The sequence below is a fragment of the Saccopteryx bilineata genome, chromosome 4, assembly GCF_036850765.1.
Source record: "Saccopteryx bilineata isolate mSacBil1 chromosome 4, mSacBil1_pri_phased_curated, whole genome shotgun sequence".
Lineage (NCBI taxonomy): Eukaryota > Metazoa > Chordata > Mammalia > Chiroptera > Emballonuridae > Saccopteryx > Saccopteryx bilineata.
In genome coordinates this window covers 115,259,174-115,278,774 of record NC_089493.1, presented here as the reverse complement: position 1 = coordinate 115,278,774, position 19,601 = coordinate 115,259,174, and the positions used below count along the sequence as shown (strand labels likewise).

Sequence of the window (19,601 nt, the reverse complement as noted above, 5' to 3'; positions counted from 1 at the left end):
GGGGAACCAGAGGTGAGGGGCTTTTATGAGCTCCACTGAGACTGGTGGGGCCTTTGATTCTAGGAGAAACTGGAGAAGATTCTCCTGGTTATAAAACTGGAGGGAAGAATTTTCCTTGTGTGTTGCTCATTAGCCAGTGTGAGACTTTAATAAAAGAATAGCCCACCATTTTTGGCTCCACTGTTTCTTTACTGTCTGCCCAAATCCCATGAGAACCTGCATATGAATGGCCACGATGGCCGCTACTACTGGCCATACAGTTACTCAGCAAGCAAACTAAGAAAACTATTGATGAATAGTCACCTCTTGATTATCTACAGCTTAATTATAAAGTACATGCATGTCAATATCATTTCCACACAAATTCTTCTTATTTTTAACTTTTTAAAACCACAAAAAATGGTTTTTATAAAGTTAGTATTTCTGTTGGGTTTTAATTCTATCAAGGGAATGATACAGGGAGGTAAAATGTTGGAAACATTTAATGGTACTAGAGAATCTGTCCATGCCGTGGCTTTCCTCTATTAGCACTAAAGAAAAAGCTGCTTGGCTCTACAACAGAATGTCCATGCAGACACATATTCTAAGACTTATATTACCTACAGTTGGGTTGGTAAATCATATATGAAACAAGCATTTACTTTAAAATATGTCCTCACACCAGATGGTAAGGCTAATGTTTTTGTCTAGGATATGAACAAGCATAAAAAGATCACTTATCACACTCTATATATAAAAAGTACATTTTTTTTGCACTGACAAACTATTTTTTACTGGTTCACTTATAATAAATCAGGAGATACTAATAAAACAAGGTTGACAATGTTTTACAAATCTAGCAATAGAGCAGAAAGAAAGCACATTTTAAAAACAAACATGAGGTTAAAATATTATGTCACTTGCATTTGGAAACTCTAAGGCAGAGGTCCCCAAACTATGGCCAGTGGACCACATGCGGCCCCCTGAGGCCATTTATCCAGCCCCCCACTGGACTTCCGGAAGGGGCACCTCTTTCATTGGTGGTCAGTGAGAGGAGCACAGGATGCATGCGCATCCTGTACTCCTGGAGTACTGTATGTGGTGGCGCTGCAAAGCGCGGCATCTCTCATGTACAGTACTACTTCCAGTGACACGGGTCACATGTGTCACAGCTCTGAAAGCGCATCATATCACTTGTTATGGCTAGCAATGGCAAATATGGAACTGGACATTGACCATCTCATTAGCCAAAAGCAGGCCCATAGTTCCCATTGAAATACTGGTCAGTTTGTTGATTTAAATTTACTTGTTCTTTATTTTAAATATTGTATTTGTTCCCATTTTGTTTGTTTGTTTTTACTTTAAAATAAGATATGTGCAGTGTGCATAGGGATTTGTTCATAGATTTTTTTTATAGTCCAGCCCTCCAATGGTCTGAGGGACAGTGAACTGGCCCCTTGTGTAAAACGTTTGGGGACCCCTGCTCTAAGGGGAAATGTACATGCAGGCATACAGACACATGATGTGTCCTTTTAAAAAAGTTGTGGAGTATTTTTTTACAATGGCATTGTTAGTTATTTGAAACATGTGGGAAGAGGCAAAATCCTGAAGTGTAGCAACTGGAGGGTTTAGTATAGGAAGATGAGGACATGCAGTGCCATTCAATCAGGAAAACAGGTTTGGCAGGCAACGGTTGTGGCTGCTCCAACTTTTCTCTCCCAGCAGGTGTTGCTATGGCACAAGAATAGTCTCTGAGGGATTCAACAGAACACAAAGCATAAGATGAAAGAACAAAATAGAAAATCATTCTCTAAGTGGCACTCATATTTTCCCTGCTACCCAAGCTACAAAGCCAGTTGCAAACAAACACAGGTTTGATTTTGCTGTCTCACAAGCAGATAAGTCAACGGGAACTCAGGCTAAGGTTTCTTGTGTAACATTTAGTTAAGCTTATTTTTCAAGTATGTTGAATTGTTATGATCTTCATATTATTTAGTTTCTAATGTAAGCTTATTATAAGATATTTTCTAGAATCATTAAAATAAATCTGAATCAATAAGAGATTTTTCTACTAACCTCTTTGAGAAAAGATACGAAAGCATTGTCTATGGTTCTTGACTATTGTATATGTTTCTCATGCACTGAAATATATAAATGATATATTAAGTACATAAATTTTATATGTGGAAACATTTTTTTTGAAACAATTGAATTAAATAAAAAGGAGCAAAATATTTTTGCTTGCTAGTGACTCAAATTACATTAAAATTTTAGTAAGCTAGTACTCTGGACTAGATTGAGATTGTTGTAAGGACTCTAGAATAGCAAAATAAGCACTTGCTTTTTTTCTGTAATAAGAAGAAAGTGTTACAAGAGTTAGAACATAAAATAAATTGATAAGCTATTTAATTAAAAAGATATAAGTAGGTCATTTAATGAAGAGTAATTTTATAACCATTTCTGAGAATTCAGGGATCAATTTCTTGACTTTACTGTTAATCAAGTTCCATTTCATGCTTAATATATGTTTTTTAAATGCAGAGTAAAACTGGTAAACAATAGTTATTTGTGTATATGAATTTTAACTTTAAAAGCTGAACACTGCCTGACCAGGTGGTGGCGCAGTGGATAGAATGTTAGCCTGGGATGCTGAGGACCCAGGTTTGAAACCCCGAGGTCGCCCGCATGAATGAGAGCTCATCCAGTTTGAGTGCGGAGTTCCTGGCTTGCGCATGGGATCATAGACATGACTCCATGGTCACTGTTTTGAGCCCAAAGATTGCTGACTTGAGCCCAAAGTCACAGCGCTGGCTTGAGCAAGGGGTCACTGGCTTGGCAAGAGCTTCCCTGTCAATATGAGAAAGTCATCAATGAACAACTAAGATGCCTCAACTATGAGTTATGCTTCTCAGCTCTCTCCCTTCATGTCTATCTCTGTCTCTTTATCTCACTAAAAAAATTAAATAAAAATAAATAAATAAATAAAAGCTTAATAGTGCTTCCTAAACAGCATAATATATAAACTAAAAATTATACACAAGAAATGGTCCCATAGCTTATAAGTTAGCTCAGAGTTCTCCAAAAACCTATAATTTTTTATTCAATAAAATATTTGTGCCCTTGACAACTCATTCTATAAAAAGGTGCCATAATTGATCTAAATGCATTTATATGTATTATAAATGCAGTATCCCTTAAATTAATAGCAAACATTCTGAGCAAAAGAAAGACTGTATTTATAAAAACTTATGCCCTATGCTACAGTTAATATCAATTTATTGTGACACACATTTCTAAACTCCTTCAATAGACAAATATGCTTAAAATTGTGAACAAGAGAGATAAATTAGAGCATTCATTACCTTCAAATATTATTAATCTGTTTTCTCATCTGCCAGTAATAAAAAAATTGAGAATTTAAGATAAAATAGTATAATACACATTAGTCCTGTAAACTGTAAATTATTTTGATCTGTGGAATATCCTTATAAAGAGCAAGGCTGAGGTCTGGCAGCCTAGATTCAGATCCTAGCTCCACCATCTACGGCTGTGTGGCCTTGGGAAATTATCTAACTTATAGCTCTGTTTACTATTCTAAGTAAAGTGAGCATAATTGTAACTACCTCTGATTTTTTTAGGGTTAAATAGTACAATATACCCAAAATCATGAGCATAATGTCTAGCATGTAATAAACAATATATGTTACTTATAATGGTTTCTTATAAATGCTTTTTATTAGTATATCAGTAACTAGATTTTTTTCTTACGCACATATTTCTATAATGAGGGCAAAGATTTTGATTTATTCAGATTCATGATGACTCAAGTACTGACCATGGGTACACATAAGTCCAAGAAATATTTTATAAGTAATATGTAAATATATATACACATGTATAAATAATAAATATAATTGCCATTTTTTGTTGTCTTGGAGACATGTGTGCATTTCAGATGAGGAAACTATTTGAAGAAGATAATATTTTGGAAAAGAGAAATGGACATTTTTATTCTAAACAGTCAGCGGCACCCTCCAATATCATGCAAAAAAAGAGGCTGCAGATTTCTGCCATTAGACATGATAACTGTGTATTTGGATAGTATCATAAAATGGCACATAATACAGATATGCCAGCTTTCATACCATTTCTGTGAAGGAGCAAGGTTTGGGCATTCCTAAACACACTTATTCCTCTTTGATGAGGATGACAAATGTCAGTGCTGTCCATTTTCACACAGGTCAGAGTACTTTTGTGAAAAACAGGGATCAGTAAGTTAAAAGGAGCTGTCTGATCAAGTTAATTATGTGCTTGCTTTCCAGTGGGTAAAGGAATTCTAAACTAAAAGAAGGATAAGCTATAAATAATATATAAAATACATTATATAAGTATAGCAAAAGAAAAATGCTTTAAGGAGATCCACAATTTATTTTACTTTCTAGAGCAGGGGTCAGGAAACTTTTTGGTTGAGAGAGCCATGAATGCCACATATTTTAAAATGTAATTCCATAAGAGCCATACAACGACCCAGGTACATTATGCATTATCCAATAAAAATTTGGTGTTGTCCCAGAGGACAGCTGTGATGGGTTCTAGCCACCCGCAACCATGAATATGAGCGGTAGAAAATGAATGGATTGTAATACAAGAGAATGTTTTATATATTTAACATTATTATTTTTTTTATTAAAGATTTGTCTGCAAGCCAGATGCAACCATCAAAAGAGCCACATCTGGCTTGCGAGCCATTGGTTCCCAACCCGTTCTAGAGCAAATGTGGTCACAGCGGTCAACTTTTCAATGCTAAATAGCTAAAAAATCAATTTACCTCTATAATAAAAAAGCCATTTGTCTCCTTGTAGAATCCATGTGACATTGTTAGTCCTCTTGTAAGTGATCACAGTGAACAATGCCTGTAGTTTACAAATTCCTAACTACACCACTGATTATGCTTTATGCTGTGGTAACAGACACTATCACTATTTTAATAAAGATTTTGACATAAAATGAAGCTGGCTCTTTCATGCTTTGTCAAGAGCAAAATGAAACAACCAGTGAAAAATATGCTCCAACAACTGATTAGGGGCACATGTTCTTTAGAGCAAATGAGATTTAATTAACAGATTTGTTAGTAGATAACATAAATTTGAAAAGGGGAGGGTTTTCTTCTAATACATGAAGACTTTATTAACAAATATTCTACTAATGTGTGACTGCATTTTATAATCCATTCTGCCAGTCTGCAGAAGTATAGAATGCTACAATAAAAATATGGGCCAAATTTTAAAACCACATAAAACTCATATAATATAATGTCATTGATTGGAATGATACATAACTTATTCTGAGGACTGTGAATAGAGTTTGGTACTATATTATTTATATAGTTTTACATTGCATTTTATTCCTAAGCAAGAATATTTCTGTTTAAATATCAACTAAATATATTTTGTTTACAGTTATTATTTATATAGACTTGGTAAAAGTGAACTACTTGTTTCATTTATACTGGACTGTAATTCACATCAAATGCATTTTAGAGGCAGACATTTGAACTGCTTGCCATTTTATCATTGTTACTTTACATATTTAAATTACCAGTTTATTTCACTTTGTGCACAGAAACTTTTTTAAGTACAATGATATGCTTCTCATTCTACAATTGTATAGTCATTTTTTACTGGTAGAATATCTCTAAAATTTGGGAAATTCTGATTTATTTCCCTGTAAGGTAGTTGAGAGGAATCTGGTTCCCAGTTCTTCCCTTCCCTGCAAATCATTGTCATGTCCCCTTTCCTAAAGTTTTCACTCCTGAGCTTAAGCTGCCCTCAGGCTGACATTTACCCAACAGAACTTTCCAGGCTCCGGAGGTAAGAAGGGAGACACAGTATGATTTGCCATTTCTGAGATGGATTCACCTATCAAAACTGCATTTCTTACAGTATATCTGCAGAACCTGAAATCTCATTACTTGCGCTCATTCTATGGAGAGCTTGTGTTTTAGATAAAGAACCTGGTTTCTGCCAGAATTCACCTGTGTCTAACTCTACTTCTCTACATAGAAACTGTGAGGCCTAGGAAATTTCCTTGTGCTTTCTAAAGCTCAAGTTTCTCATCTGTAAAATGGGAATAATCACAGAAGTACCTATACAAATGGTGTTCTCAGAATGCAATGAAGCACTCATTGTAAAGTGTTTAGCCCAGCAATAGGAATATAATAATCCAAAAATGTAGATTATGTCTTTTTGTAAACAGGAGTTTTATGTTATATGGTCAGTAATTGACCTTAAAATGTCTCAACACATGGTAATGTTTTGTTTCTTAATTTGAGTATGGTTACATATGTGTATTCACTATTAAGTTGCCTGCTTACAATTTATGTGCACCTTTGTGCTTTTGTTATGTAACTATAAAAGTTTATTTTTTTAAGTACTTCACCATAGATGATGTGATCTATATTTGTTGTGCTGTAAGTTTTAATGTATACAGTAAGGTTACTATTAATATTTAAATTATGCAATTTAGGACTACACCCCTGAGATGTGGTTAAATAGCATTTTAACAACTCAAACTTTGGGTCCACTTTGCTTAGGAAACTAGGACAAGTTGTATTATAGTGAGATGCATTAGAGGATTTTTTTTATCTAGCATATTGGAAGAGGTTTTCTTAGGTGAACTGAACATGGTTCAAGCTATGTGCCTTTGTTAGATTAGGGTAAAGCATTGCCCTATTTTCGTGAGTGGTATATACAACAGGCAAACAGGTCCTAACCTCGTATAACTCTTTGAAGTGTTGTTCTTGGAGTAGGAGAGAATGTTGTACCCACCATCTAAAGACAATGTGGTCACATGATTCAAGTACAATGTTATCTGAATCCTTTTTAGAATGTTTTAACACCTCCTTAGAGTTATTTTTTTAAGGCAAAGCTCTTATCAAAGGGTATAACTGAATATCAGAATCACTTGATGGTAAAGGGAAATATCCACTCAATGGAAGATGACATAGAATTTTACAGCATGATGCAAACTTTTATAGTGGCACTGAAATCTGAGATTCCAAGATTAAGTCAGGATATGGCTGTAGGAAATAGACAAGTACCTAAGCTATTAGACCTCATCCTCCTTTCTATAAAATGAAAGATACAAGGTAAGGTTTAAGTGTCCTCAATATTTAAAAATGATGTCAATAATTGAGATTTTTATAAATCATTTCAAAATATTTTATAAAGTAAGAATTTAGGAATTTGTCCAATAATCTTTTATTTAAAACTAGATATTCAAAATTCACAACTATCTCAAATCATGCCATCAAAATCTCAATTGTAATGATTTTCTATATTTACTTAATCTCTTTCTTAACTTCATTGATATCCCACAATGAGGGATAAAAAATTGTCTATGAAAATTAATAAGGCCTTTTTAATGTTAAGATGTATTCATCTGTAAGCAGGTTTTGCACTAATGGTAGTTCCAATTTATATTTTATAGCTCTTGAAGAAATAGCTTTGGTTTAAGACATTTCAAACTGTAAGATTAAACTTAGAAATTACAAACAAATTAAAGGCTTATAATAATTGTTCTATTTAATGACAGAAAATCTGGAATTCTAGAGCATTGGCTACTACACAGAGCAAAATGGTGTTCAAACTGTTGGTTTATAAATCTAGTCTTCCTGGCTATTTCTATTCATTTCTGTGTGTCTAAGCAGATAACAGTAGATTGGTAGTGTCATCTATGAACAGATTTTTGAATCTTAAGTGTTATCATAATTACATAAGTAGTAAAGGTAATAGCACTTCTGCCAGCTCTATCTTCTCCTCTAGTCAAGATCAAGAATAAGTGTCGGTATTATAGTGTAAAATAATATATCCTAATTTATAGTTCATTGTTAACTATAAATTTGATGGGAGACATTTATCTTTCATTTAAATTAATATATTTGTCATGAGTTTTTCTTTAACTCTAATGAACTATTGCTAGTTATAATTTTAAGTGCAAATTATGGAACTAACACTATTCATTTCTCATTAGATTAGAAAAATGTATATTCAGTTGTTTTAAGTAACATAGTTCCTATATCCCTATTGTTTGCATTTATAAAAGTATGAAGGGTATAGGGAGCATAAATTGGGTATCCTTTCCTATTTCTCACTGACCGGTACATAGCCTAATTTAATCTGGGATTTCCAAAAAGTGTTTAACTCCACCAAGTGAAAAAAATCCTCCACACTTGACACAGTCATCAGATAATAGCTAATTAACCACTGTTAATCTATAAGTTGTAAGAAAGAAACTTTGTTCTAATATTCAGGGAAAAAAGCGTTGGATATTTGAAGATGATATAATATTTGAGGAAAATTGTAAATCCAATGTTATTTCTGTAATTTCATAGATTCAATTTTATGTGAAAAAATTCTAATATATAAACAGGATTAATATTTATTGAACTATTACAGAAAATAGAGAATCAATTTAATGCAGCCAATCTTTACATTTATGTTGTCTCCAAAAATAAGTGGTAAAAAATATTTGTATAATTTCTGCTTCTCAAAACAACATCACGTACTAACAAGCCAACTAAAAACATTTCAAATATCCCCTCTCACTCCTTTAAATAATCTCTTAGAAAATAAATTAATGTAATTGCTACTTTTTGTAAATCTCTCTATTTTCTTTTATTCTTTCTCCTTTCTACCCACCTTCTCTCCTGCCCTCATCAAGTGATGACCCTTTTACTCTAAGGAAAAGAAGAGCTTGCTTACATTATTAAAATCCATGCGTCAGTATTAAAGTATCAGAGACAAATATCATCTTACACATGCCTCTTCATGCTGATGAAGAGGCACTGAAAACTCTAAAGGTCCTCTGAATAAGAAAGTTTTCCATTGGGACTCTCCCTTTTCTTCAGAAATCGAGGAGCTCTTTTTTCTTGATTTCCAACTGATCATTTACCTTCTCCCAGCAGTTCAGTTACCCTTAAGAATATTCCAGAAAAGAAAGAAAGAAAGCAACAAAAAGATCTCTAGTTGCTATTGGAATAGCATTTGGAAAACAATTACCCAGCTAACCCCTTTATCTCATAGATGAAAAGTTTTAAGGTGCAGACAGACCGAAGGTCTTAAGGTGGTAAATTTGGGCATAGACCCAAATCCAGTGCTCTCCCCCACATTAAGCTGCCTGATGTTGGTGAGGCACTCCCTTAAACCGACTTGAGAGCCTTTGTCAACAACTTCACTACCCCTTAATGGAAGAGATGGTGTAGGCACCTCAGCCCCTCATCTGATTCCTATCAAACTCTTCAGCTGAGTAAATAGTTTCCTTCTCCAAACACACACTCCAAATTGCAGGCTCTTTTGTTGCTTAGGTTTCATTTGTTTTTTTCATTCTATTTCCACAAACTCTTGCATAAAGCTGCAGTATAGCAATAAGGAATCTAACATGCAGAAGTGAACTAACTCATCAGATGAAGTTCATGAGTGAGTCTCACGCTGTTCTTATTAGTTAAGCCTTTTAAACCTTTTCCCTTCTCACCTGACACATCCATCCAAGTATTCCTTATCCCCACTGCCTTATTACTTCCTAATATAACTTTTCTGCCTTCTCTCTCATAGTTTCTTTAATTGACTCATTGAACGCCTCCTGACAATGCAAACAAAGGTAGTCAACACTGTTGGGAAAACAGAGGAAAAGTTTTCTTTGCCCGATTGATTGACTGTGAAGACTCTGGAATGACTTCCGAAACTCTCCTATTTCTCCAGCATTCTTCCTCTGTTTGTCTCTATTTGGAACTCTGCATTCATCCAATGAACAGGCCCCCCAAAACACCAGTCTGATCGCACTGTTTCCTTGAGAAAATTCTGTGGTCATTCTCAATTACGTTAATGAGATGTAACTACATTCATAGTTTTCTAAGAAAGAGTACCATATAATCCTCACTTTACATCCTATGCAGATAACATCTGCTCTGTGGAGGATTTGCTAATGAGATTCAATAATTTCATCCTTTTTGCTTCTGTAGCACTCTGACACTTTGTAGAGCAAATACTAGACTTTATCTGTTATGAAAGTTTTTCAAGTGTATTCCAACTGGGACATAAAATCCATTATGAATTAGCTACTATACATTTTTATTTCTTTCTATATCTCCTTTTGTGTAGTGGTTGTTGAATAAATACTTTTTTTGAATTGAATGTACACTCTATTCCATAAATTAATCCCAGGATGTGGGTGACAGCTATACTGATTTCTCTTTGCTATATAAGGACTCCTGGAGTTATTTTTACTTGCACTGTCAGTTAACCTTGACTATCGAATTTACATTTCCAACCCTCAATATTCCTCTGCAAAGGACAGTTTCTTTAGGGCTGAGAGTTTGTGAAATAAAGGTCAGATATACCAAATAAAAGGCAAAAAATACCAGTGATGTGAACTGTAAAATACAGTGTTTATTTCTTGTGGTGGATTTCCTATCTTCATTAGGAAATCTTCAAAAGGTTCAGGTCTTTGTAAACTTCTCCCATGTGAACCATCAAATCTTTATTTTGTGTAATTTTAGTAAGTTATCTCTCAGTCATTTAGCACCTTCTAATACGGCACTTGTATGAAACTATCTTCACCCTAGAAACACTCAAGCATGATATTGTGACTATTTGAATGGTTTATATCAAAGAAAACATAGCAAAAAACATAAGCTCCAAAAACCACAATCTTCATCACTGCTACCTGAAGCTAAGTGATAATAATAATAAGAAGAAGAATACAAACATATTATTTGATGTAAACTGACATTTTCTCAAACTCAAGTATGAGTATAAAGATCTTTAGAAAATGTTGATATTTCTGCCATTTCTTTTATTTTAGACAATATGAATAAAAACCATATTACTTATTCAATCACAGAATCCCAAGCCACTCCCAACATTTCCAGATTGTTGTATTTACATGTCTTCTCTGTGGAAAACCTGTATCAGCAACTGAACATTGCAAGACTAACATAAGTGAGCAGAAGAAATAATTGTAAACTCTTAAGTAATTTTAAAAACAAAAAACATTTAATTTAAACACTAAAAACCTACTTTCAAACAGGCAATGTTATGCATAAAATATTCCTGGTAAATTTCTACATAACTATAAATTTATATAATCATACCAACCATATAGGCTATAATTAATATGATCTTTTACTCAAAAAACAAATGAAAGGAATTAGGTATTTCTACAAGTACGTATAGCCCAATAATTTGTAAGGAGTGTTCTGTGTGCATGGTCAATACAAATAGTATTTTGCAGTTCAGTGTGTCTGGAGAATTTACTAAACATAATAGCAATTTAAGGCTCAAAGTACCATGGTTAAGATATCTTACAGCCACATTTAGTTTGGGTCCCAAAACTGCAGGTGAAGAGAAAGCCTATGAAAAGAAAGTGGGCACAGCTATAGAAGAGGTAACTCACTGGTTTTTAAAGGGACAGTCTCCCTATTGAGACGCTGCAAAAAACATTGTGCTTCTTCTCAGCCCATCTCAAGGACAGATACATAATACTCCTTCCAATATGCACAGAACTCAACTGAGAGACGTTTCAACTTAGAGGAAATTCAATCTGTATAAACTAGTCCTGCCTGAGACCAGTATGAAAAGTAGCCATTCAGGAAAGAAGAAAATGACTGCATAATCAGGAGACTCTCAAGTTCACACTGTATTTCAGGGTTTTTTTTAAGTTGTGTTTCCTTTGTCCCCACAACCACTTAATTTCAAATGTATAGGGTTGGCAAAAGTAAGTTTACAGTTGTGAGTATGCTAAACAGGTAATTCTTGTATTATTATTTATTTGTATTATAATTGTAAATGCATTTTTGTTCACCCCTGTATACAAAGATAAAAGATAGATGAAAGAGTTCACAAACAGAACAGAGAGAATAGCAGAAAGTCTTATATGTTAGGAATGGGACTTTAACAATTACAAAGTAATCACAAGAATCCTTGCAGTATATTTCTAGAATCTGGATCACCTTCTCAGACAATGGTCATCTTAATAAGGGTCCCCATAAAATATATAAATAAGTAAGGAATAAGAAAAACTGAGATTTTTGCCTCTATCTACAGAAAATATATGAATGTTTTTATAGACAAATAGTTATACGTGGGTTTACCTTAAATTTCCAGTAAGTCTATAGAGTTCAGATTTGTCATTATTTTATTTCTTAATAGGGCTTCATAAGTCTAGGTTAGAGATCAGCACACTATGGACTGTGGGCAAAATATGGCCCAACATATCTTTTGGTAAAGTTTTTTTTGGACACAGCCAGGTCCATTCATTTTCTTGTTTGTGGCAGCTTTCCGACTATAATAGCAAAGCAGAATAGTTGTGACAGAAGCCACATAGCATACAAAGCCAAAAATATTGACTAGTTGGCTCTTTATTGATTGCTGACCTCTATTCTTCATCATTAATTTGGAGGTCATGGACTTAACCTCACAATTTTAGAGTCAAGGAAGAAAATGAATTTTTCTGTGTCCAGTTACTCAGGAACCAATTCCATAACTTGTACAGTATGGAAGTTTCCTCTGATCAAAGCACTGTCAAGTCTTACATGGGATAGTCTTACTGATGGCTGCCCCTTACAGAAAACGACCTGTCATTCACTGTAGTCATTCTAATGCTTCAGTTTTAACAGAAGTTCCTGAGTTTCTCTTCTTTCTTAGCTATAAAAAGACAGAGGCCTGTGCTACAGGCAGTGGTGCAGTGGATAGAGTGTTGGACTGGGATGCAGAGGACTCAGGTTCAAGACCCCGAGGTCACCAGCTTGAGCACGGGCTCATCTGGCTTGAGCAAAGCTCACCAGCTTGGACCCAAGGTCGCTACTCGGTCCGCTGAAGGCCCGCGGTCAAGACACATATGAGAAAGCAATCAATAAACAACTAAGGTGTCGCAATGAAAAACTGGTGATTGATGCTTCTCATCTCTCTCTGTTCCTGTCTGTCTGTCCCTATCTATTCCTCTCTATGATTTTCTCTCTGTCCTTGTAAAAAAAAAAAAAAAAGAAAAGGTAAATTCAATGACAAAGATATAATCATTTGTCTTTTCCCTTCCTGTTTATTACATATTCTTATTAGTTGTGTTTAGCCCTATATTAACAAGGAGTTTATTTCATGATCTGAATACTTGTATAGGCATTTACTATCATAATTATAGTAACCAATCAGGTAGCCAGCAGCAAAACCAAAATTTCAAACTAATTTTCTGAAATGATCACCTCTGTGCACCTATTTTTATACTGATGACTTCTGGCTTAATCTTTCAAATCTTGCTTAATTTTTTGCTATATAAAGTGTTTGTGGACTCTAACAAGTTAAGAAAATATCACCAAATTGATATGAGTCCTCCGCTACATCTGCCCACCAGATGTCTCACCACAGAACTCTACAGACCACCAGTCTCACTGTTTACATTTTTTAGACATACTGCAGATGCTTCTGAGTTTACCATAAACCTACAACTTTGTCAGGTCACACAAAGAAACACATACAAGCTAACAAGCACCCAAGGACTTTAGCATGAAAAAACACTGGAGGAAGCAATGGAATATTTTTCAGCAAGCTTTTTGAAAATTAAAAATCAGGGAAGCACCCAATGAATGTACAACTAAGTGAAACAACAAATGATGCTTCCCCCCACTTCCTCTCTGTCTCTCTAAAAAAAATTTAAAAAAAAATTTTAAAAATTTACTATAACAATTACATTTATGCAAATGGATCACAACCAGTGACAATATTTCAAATGTTGATTTTGTCCTTTGCTAAAATTTTAGGCTAAAATTCAGTATGTGAAGAATTTTCATTTTACAAAATTAAATTGTAACATTTAAAATTCCAGTTTAATTAACTTTTTTTATTTTAATGGGGTGACATTAATAAATCAGAGTACATATGTTCAGAGAAAACATCTCCAGGTTATTTTGACATTTAATTGTGTTGCATAACCATCACCCAACAGTTTAATTAACTTTTAATTGATAAATTTACAATAACTACAAATGTGTTTTTTTAAGTTATCTGTAGTCTAGACAGATAAAAATCTAACTTTGGTAATAATAATGATAAAATTAAAATAAGCCACTATAACTTGCTTATGTTAATATTATTAATATTAATCCTACACTAAAAGCAAGAAATAAAGAATCACATAATACCCCTGCGAGTTTTATTCACCTGTATTTTTGCCTCATGTACCATCTCTCCCCTGTCACTAGTGGTACCCGCATTAAGATTTAACTCAAAGATTTAATTGTGCTCACATTGGCAAAAACATTCACAATTCCTACAAAAGCCTGATAAATTTAAGTACAGCTTCCATCCCACTATATACTGGGCCTTATTTCTAAGTCCTCTGACAACTAAGATATCTGACAAACTCTGCTCCTTATGGACAAGGCCCATTTGTCTGTCATCATATGACATAGAGCCAGATATATACAGTTCATTAACACAATAAAATAATTTACAAGAAATATAAATTCTAAAATGATAAGGCAATAAGTGTTGACAATAAATGGTTTGCATGTTTACAGATTTAAGAGGCAAAAAATGTTACTAATGTTGAATCAATGTGAAGACATAATCTAGCATCACAAATATCATAGTTTTATTATTCAACCAAATGCATGAGGCAATTTCCAAATTTCAATTAGGCTCTTTCTTCAAAGTTTTTCTAAAGTCAAACCACTATATTTTAAATATGCTAGCAATTATGCAAACTAGGATTGACCTTCCTGATATATTTTATATTTCAATTTTAAAAGTCCTCAAAAAATACCTAGATATGTCTCTGTCACTTAAAAAAATAGTTTTCAAATTGTATTAGGCAGAAGTGCCTTTAGGTACCTCTTCCTTAGTTTAGTATGTTTTATATATGTCTCTTAAAACATAGTAACAATTATGATTCAATGTAAGATTTTTATATAGAAAAAAGTTCATAACATTTTTAATGTTTAAACTGTTTCTCCAAAATAGTTTACATTTAACATAAAAATATGTTAACACATAAGAAAATGTCTGATCACTTGTCAACTCTATGTTCTCTAAAGTAGTAATAATATAACCAGCAACAGCCAAAATTTAAGAAGTCCCCAGGTATTTATGTCTTAACAGTAGTGCCCTTTTCTTTTACTTCAATTGCCCAAAATGTGGGAATATTTTTCTGAATCCTATATAACTGAGAATTAATATAGTCCAAGATTTTTCTTTATGCTTGTTCATTCTCACTGTTTAAACTTTATCCCCCAAATATCTCTATATTTCATACATTTCAATGATACTTGAAATAGTCTTCTATTATGTGGAGTAAAAATAATTTTTATTTATACTCATTGATCAGATAATCTCAGATCTATAGATCTTTACACTGTGCTTTGGTATTTTACTCTACTATAAGAAAAATGAAACACCAAAGCCAATTTTGGCATAAAAATAGAATGTCATGCCTGGCTGGATAGCTCAGTCGGTTAAAGCATCATCCTGAAGTCAGAGTTTGCCGGTTCAATTCTCGGTCAGGGTCCACGCAGGAACAGGTTGATGTTCCTGTTTTTCTTGTGCTCTCTCTCTTTCTTTTTCTCAAATCAATAAAACAAATAATCAAAAAGAAAAAAAGAATGTCATCACCTTCAGTAACTCATCCTTTCTTTTAAACATCATCTTCTCCAAGCCTCTCTATCAAAATGCCATCCCCTGTGCAGGCCAGCCTCATGAGCAAGCCACCTGTCAGACACTCTTGGAAGGGTCCTGTGCTTGTTTTAATGCTCATTTGTTGCCATCATGAGAACTGTTGCCATAACAAGTACTGAATAAGGCTCCCACTTTTCTTTTCACTGGACAGCATAAGTTATGGAGCCAGCCCTACTATCAGTAGTGAGAACACATGCATCATAGTTTTAATTGGTCTACTGAATGACCTTATACAATAAAAGCAGGAGGAGGCACATCACATGCTTATCCAGAGAGGTAACAGAAGAAGGAAAAAAAACTTAAGAGGAAGGCTATGTGCACAAAGTTCAACTCTTTAGTTAGTAATTAATTATTAAGTACCTACTAAGTGCCGTGTGCTGCACCTGGTGCTGAGCTTACAATGAACAATAGAGCACAGGCCCCAACCTGGTGGAGGTGTCACTCTAGCAGAGACAGGCAGTGACAAGAGTCTGTCTGTGGTGGGCAGGGTAGAAGATGAGAGGATTTGGGAGGAGGACTTAATATATCTATTCTATCTAAAATATTGTTACCTTTAGTAACCAGACAAAATGATCACAATTAAATTTTAATTGTTGCAAGTAAACTCTTATTACTAAGAGGCATTGCTTGAGTATTTTTTGCTTTATGATTGTCATTTTCCTTTTTAGATTTTTGAAAATTTCATGAATCACTGTTGATTATCTTCTCTATTTTGTCATTTACATCTACTTTGTCAGTTTCAAATAAGCAATATGACTAATATATTTAGAAGTGAATGCTTGTGAGTGATTATATACTGCTCTTTTCTTCTCTCCATTTTGTGCTCCCTATTGTGAAGACATATGTCCAAAATATATCTTCCATTACTCTGACCACCTTTTACCTTAATAGTGGTGATTAAAAATAGAATAACCCTGCCCTGGCCGGTTGGCTCAGCGGTAGAGCGTCGGCCTGGCGTGCAGGAGTTCCAGGTTTGATTCCCGGCCAGGGCACACAGGAGAAGTGCCCATCTGCTTCTCCACCCCTCCCCCTCTCCTTCCTCTCTGTCTCTCTCTTCCCCTCCCGCAACAAGGCTCCATTGGAGCAAAGATGGCCCGGGCGCTGGGGATGGCTCTGTGGCCTCTGCCTCAGGCGCTAGAATGGCTCTGGATGCAACAGAGCGACGCCCCAGAGGGGCAGACCATCACCCCCTGGTGGGCATGCCGGGTGGATCCCGGTCGGGCGCATGGGGGAGTCTGTCTGACTGCCTCCCCGTTTCCAACTTAAGAAAAATACAAAAAAAAAAACCAAAACACACACACACACACACACACACACAAATATAGAATAACCCTTAGAAATAATGCAGAATGGTGAAAAGTAAGCACATTTGGTCAACTTGAAGTATGGAAGTCTCTTCCTCAAGGAGTAAAATCAATCCAGTGCAATTTGAAATCATGAGAACACACAAGATCACAGGTCAATCTGTTAACATACAGGAGTCAGGAAGCTGCCTGACTGGAAAAGGAAAGTCAGCTATTTAAACTTCCTCAGAACAGAGTGTCTGCTGACTACATTTGTGCTCTCTTTTCATTAAATATTATTGACCCTAAGATTATATAAGAAAAATCTTACAAGGCAAACTAGTTAACAAGCTGGGAAATCCAATAAAGTGACTTTGGAGCTCCCCAGGCACATACTGACTGCTGTTCACAGATCACAAGGCTCACACATCCTAACAGTGAGGCTACTGTGTCCTCCCGTACAAAGCCCTGTAGTCTTGCTCATGTACAGATGTGCATTTAATTGAGAGAAAATTGATAACATGTTTTCATTTTCAACCCCAGAAGAAGAAATTTCACTGCAGTATATTTTTATATTTAATCATTCTCACAGTGAAGAGATTCTATCGTAAGTTTTTTTTAAAAAATATATCTGATTACAACTTCAACATTTTTATCATCAGTTTTTGTTGGTGGAAAATACATTTCCTCTATCTTATATTTGAATACTCTTAAGTTTTCTCTCAATATTTTTCTTAGGACTAAACAGTTTCTGTTAGTTTAAAATTTATGATAATTTTCTTAACTTTTTAGACATCACTTGTTTAATTTCATTAATATAATTCTAGGATGTAAAAAAGGATTCTAGTTAATAAAATAAAACAAGTAAGTGGGTACTATTTAACTTAGAAGACTACATCCATCAAACAAATGCTATTAATTTTATTTGCACTATTTCTGTAAAACTTCATGTAAATCTAAATCAAAATAGAACTAACAATGTCTCTTACCATGATATTTATTGGGTATTCAGAGGGTTAAAATCTGGTTTTAAGAAACTTTTAAAAAATAAGAACGTTCTTAGGTTAACTGACGACTAATACATCTGCTAAATGTTAAAAAAATTATTCTCCCATAAACATCTTTTGAATCATAAATATGCTTACCTGTGCTGCTGGATATATTAACATCAATACTGATATCAGATATTCCTCCTCCCTTCAGGGATGCTACACATGTGTATGTCCCAAAATCCGTGAATTTTAAATCAATGATGTCCAAGTTTGTTGTTCCTGGAGAGACATCTGGATCAGTCTGTGTAATAACCATCCGCTCAGAGCTTCGTAATGGACGACCATTTTTAAACCAACTAAATGTTAACTCCTCAGAAGGAACAGCTTCAACTTGACAAGATATTTTCACCTCACGCCCAATCTGGATGTTGTCATCTTTGTGATAAGGATCTGGTGTGATCCAAAATCGTCCTTTTTTTAATGCTAAAACATAAAAATTCCATAAGTAATTAGTGTTACTTTATAATGTTAGGGATTTTATTCACTGTAGGTAATTATCTCTAGGCTGAAATAAAGTAAAACAAAGTAAAATAAAATGTAAATATGTTTCTTGATTATTTCCAAGTAGTGTGCATATCAATAAATCTTATTTAGGTAATCTTGACATGATCTAAAGACCTAAGTCTTGAGAGACTCAAATCATTAATTTTAATCATTTGGATTATATTTTTCAGTGATATAAAAAATGCTATAGGCTCTGGCCGGTTGGCTCAGCAGTAAAGCGTTGGCCCAGTGTGTGGAAGTCTGGGGTTGGATTCCCGGCCAGGGCACACAGGAGAAGCACCCATCTGCTTCTCTACCCTTCCTCCTCTCCTTTCTCTCTGTCTCTCACTTCTCCTCCTGCAGCCAAAGCTCCACTGGAGCAAAAGGTTGGCTTCGGTCGCTGAGGATGGCTTCATGGCCTCCACCTGGAGAGCTAGAATGGCTCTGGTTGCAGCGAAGCAATGCCCCAGATGGGCTGAGCGTCACCCCCTGGTGGGCATGCCAGGTGGATCCCAGTCGGGCGCATGTGCGAGTGTGTCTGCCACCCCCACCCCCACTTCTCACTTTCAAAAAATACAAAAAAAATGCTTTAAATATATATGATACTTAAACATTGTTGCTATTTAATTTTGAATAATATATCCTGTTGATATAAAATCATTATGAAATAAAATTAAGAATAATAACATAATAAACTCAATTCCTGACATATATCATTCCACAATGATGGCACTTCTTAAATAACTCGAATATTGTACAAATTTCATACTAAAGAAAAATTTTCAAGATTGAATAAACCTTGGAATCAACATGCTGACCAAAACCAGTTTGCAAGAATTGAGTCAGTTAAGGTCACGATGCATTTTCATATATTAAAAAACCTAAGTTTAAAAATAATTTCTTTTTCAAAACATTGCTGTCACTTCTCTCTGCCACCCTACATAGATATTTCTTGTTGAAACTTTGTGCTGGGCTCTCTTGTGCATGTGACCAAAAAACCTCTTAGCAGGTGGCTTGGAAAACTTGCCATGTTTCCTAACCGCACTGTTGTCTGGGGCTAACTTCAGTGCTGTTCCACAGCCTGG

General features: G+C 34.7%; 1 protein-coding gene across 1 annotated transcript in view; it reads right to left on the bottom strand.

Annotated features, from left to right (window-relative positions):
- MDGA2 (MAM domain containing glycosylphosphatidylinositol anchor 2) overlaps positions 1 to 19,601 on the bottom strand; it is a 1,032,115-nt gene that overhangs the window by 243,274 nt on the left and 769,240 nt on the right. Inside the window, exon 7 of the mRNA XM_066277806.1 lies at positions 18,127 to 18,456. Coding sequence (XP_066133903.1) covers positions 18,127 to 18,456 — 330 coding nt within the window. The remainder of the gene's footprint in view (positions 1 to 18,126; positions 18,457 to 19,601) is intronic.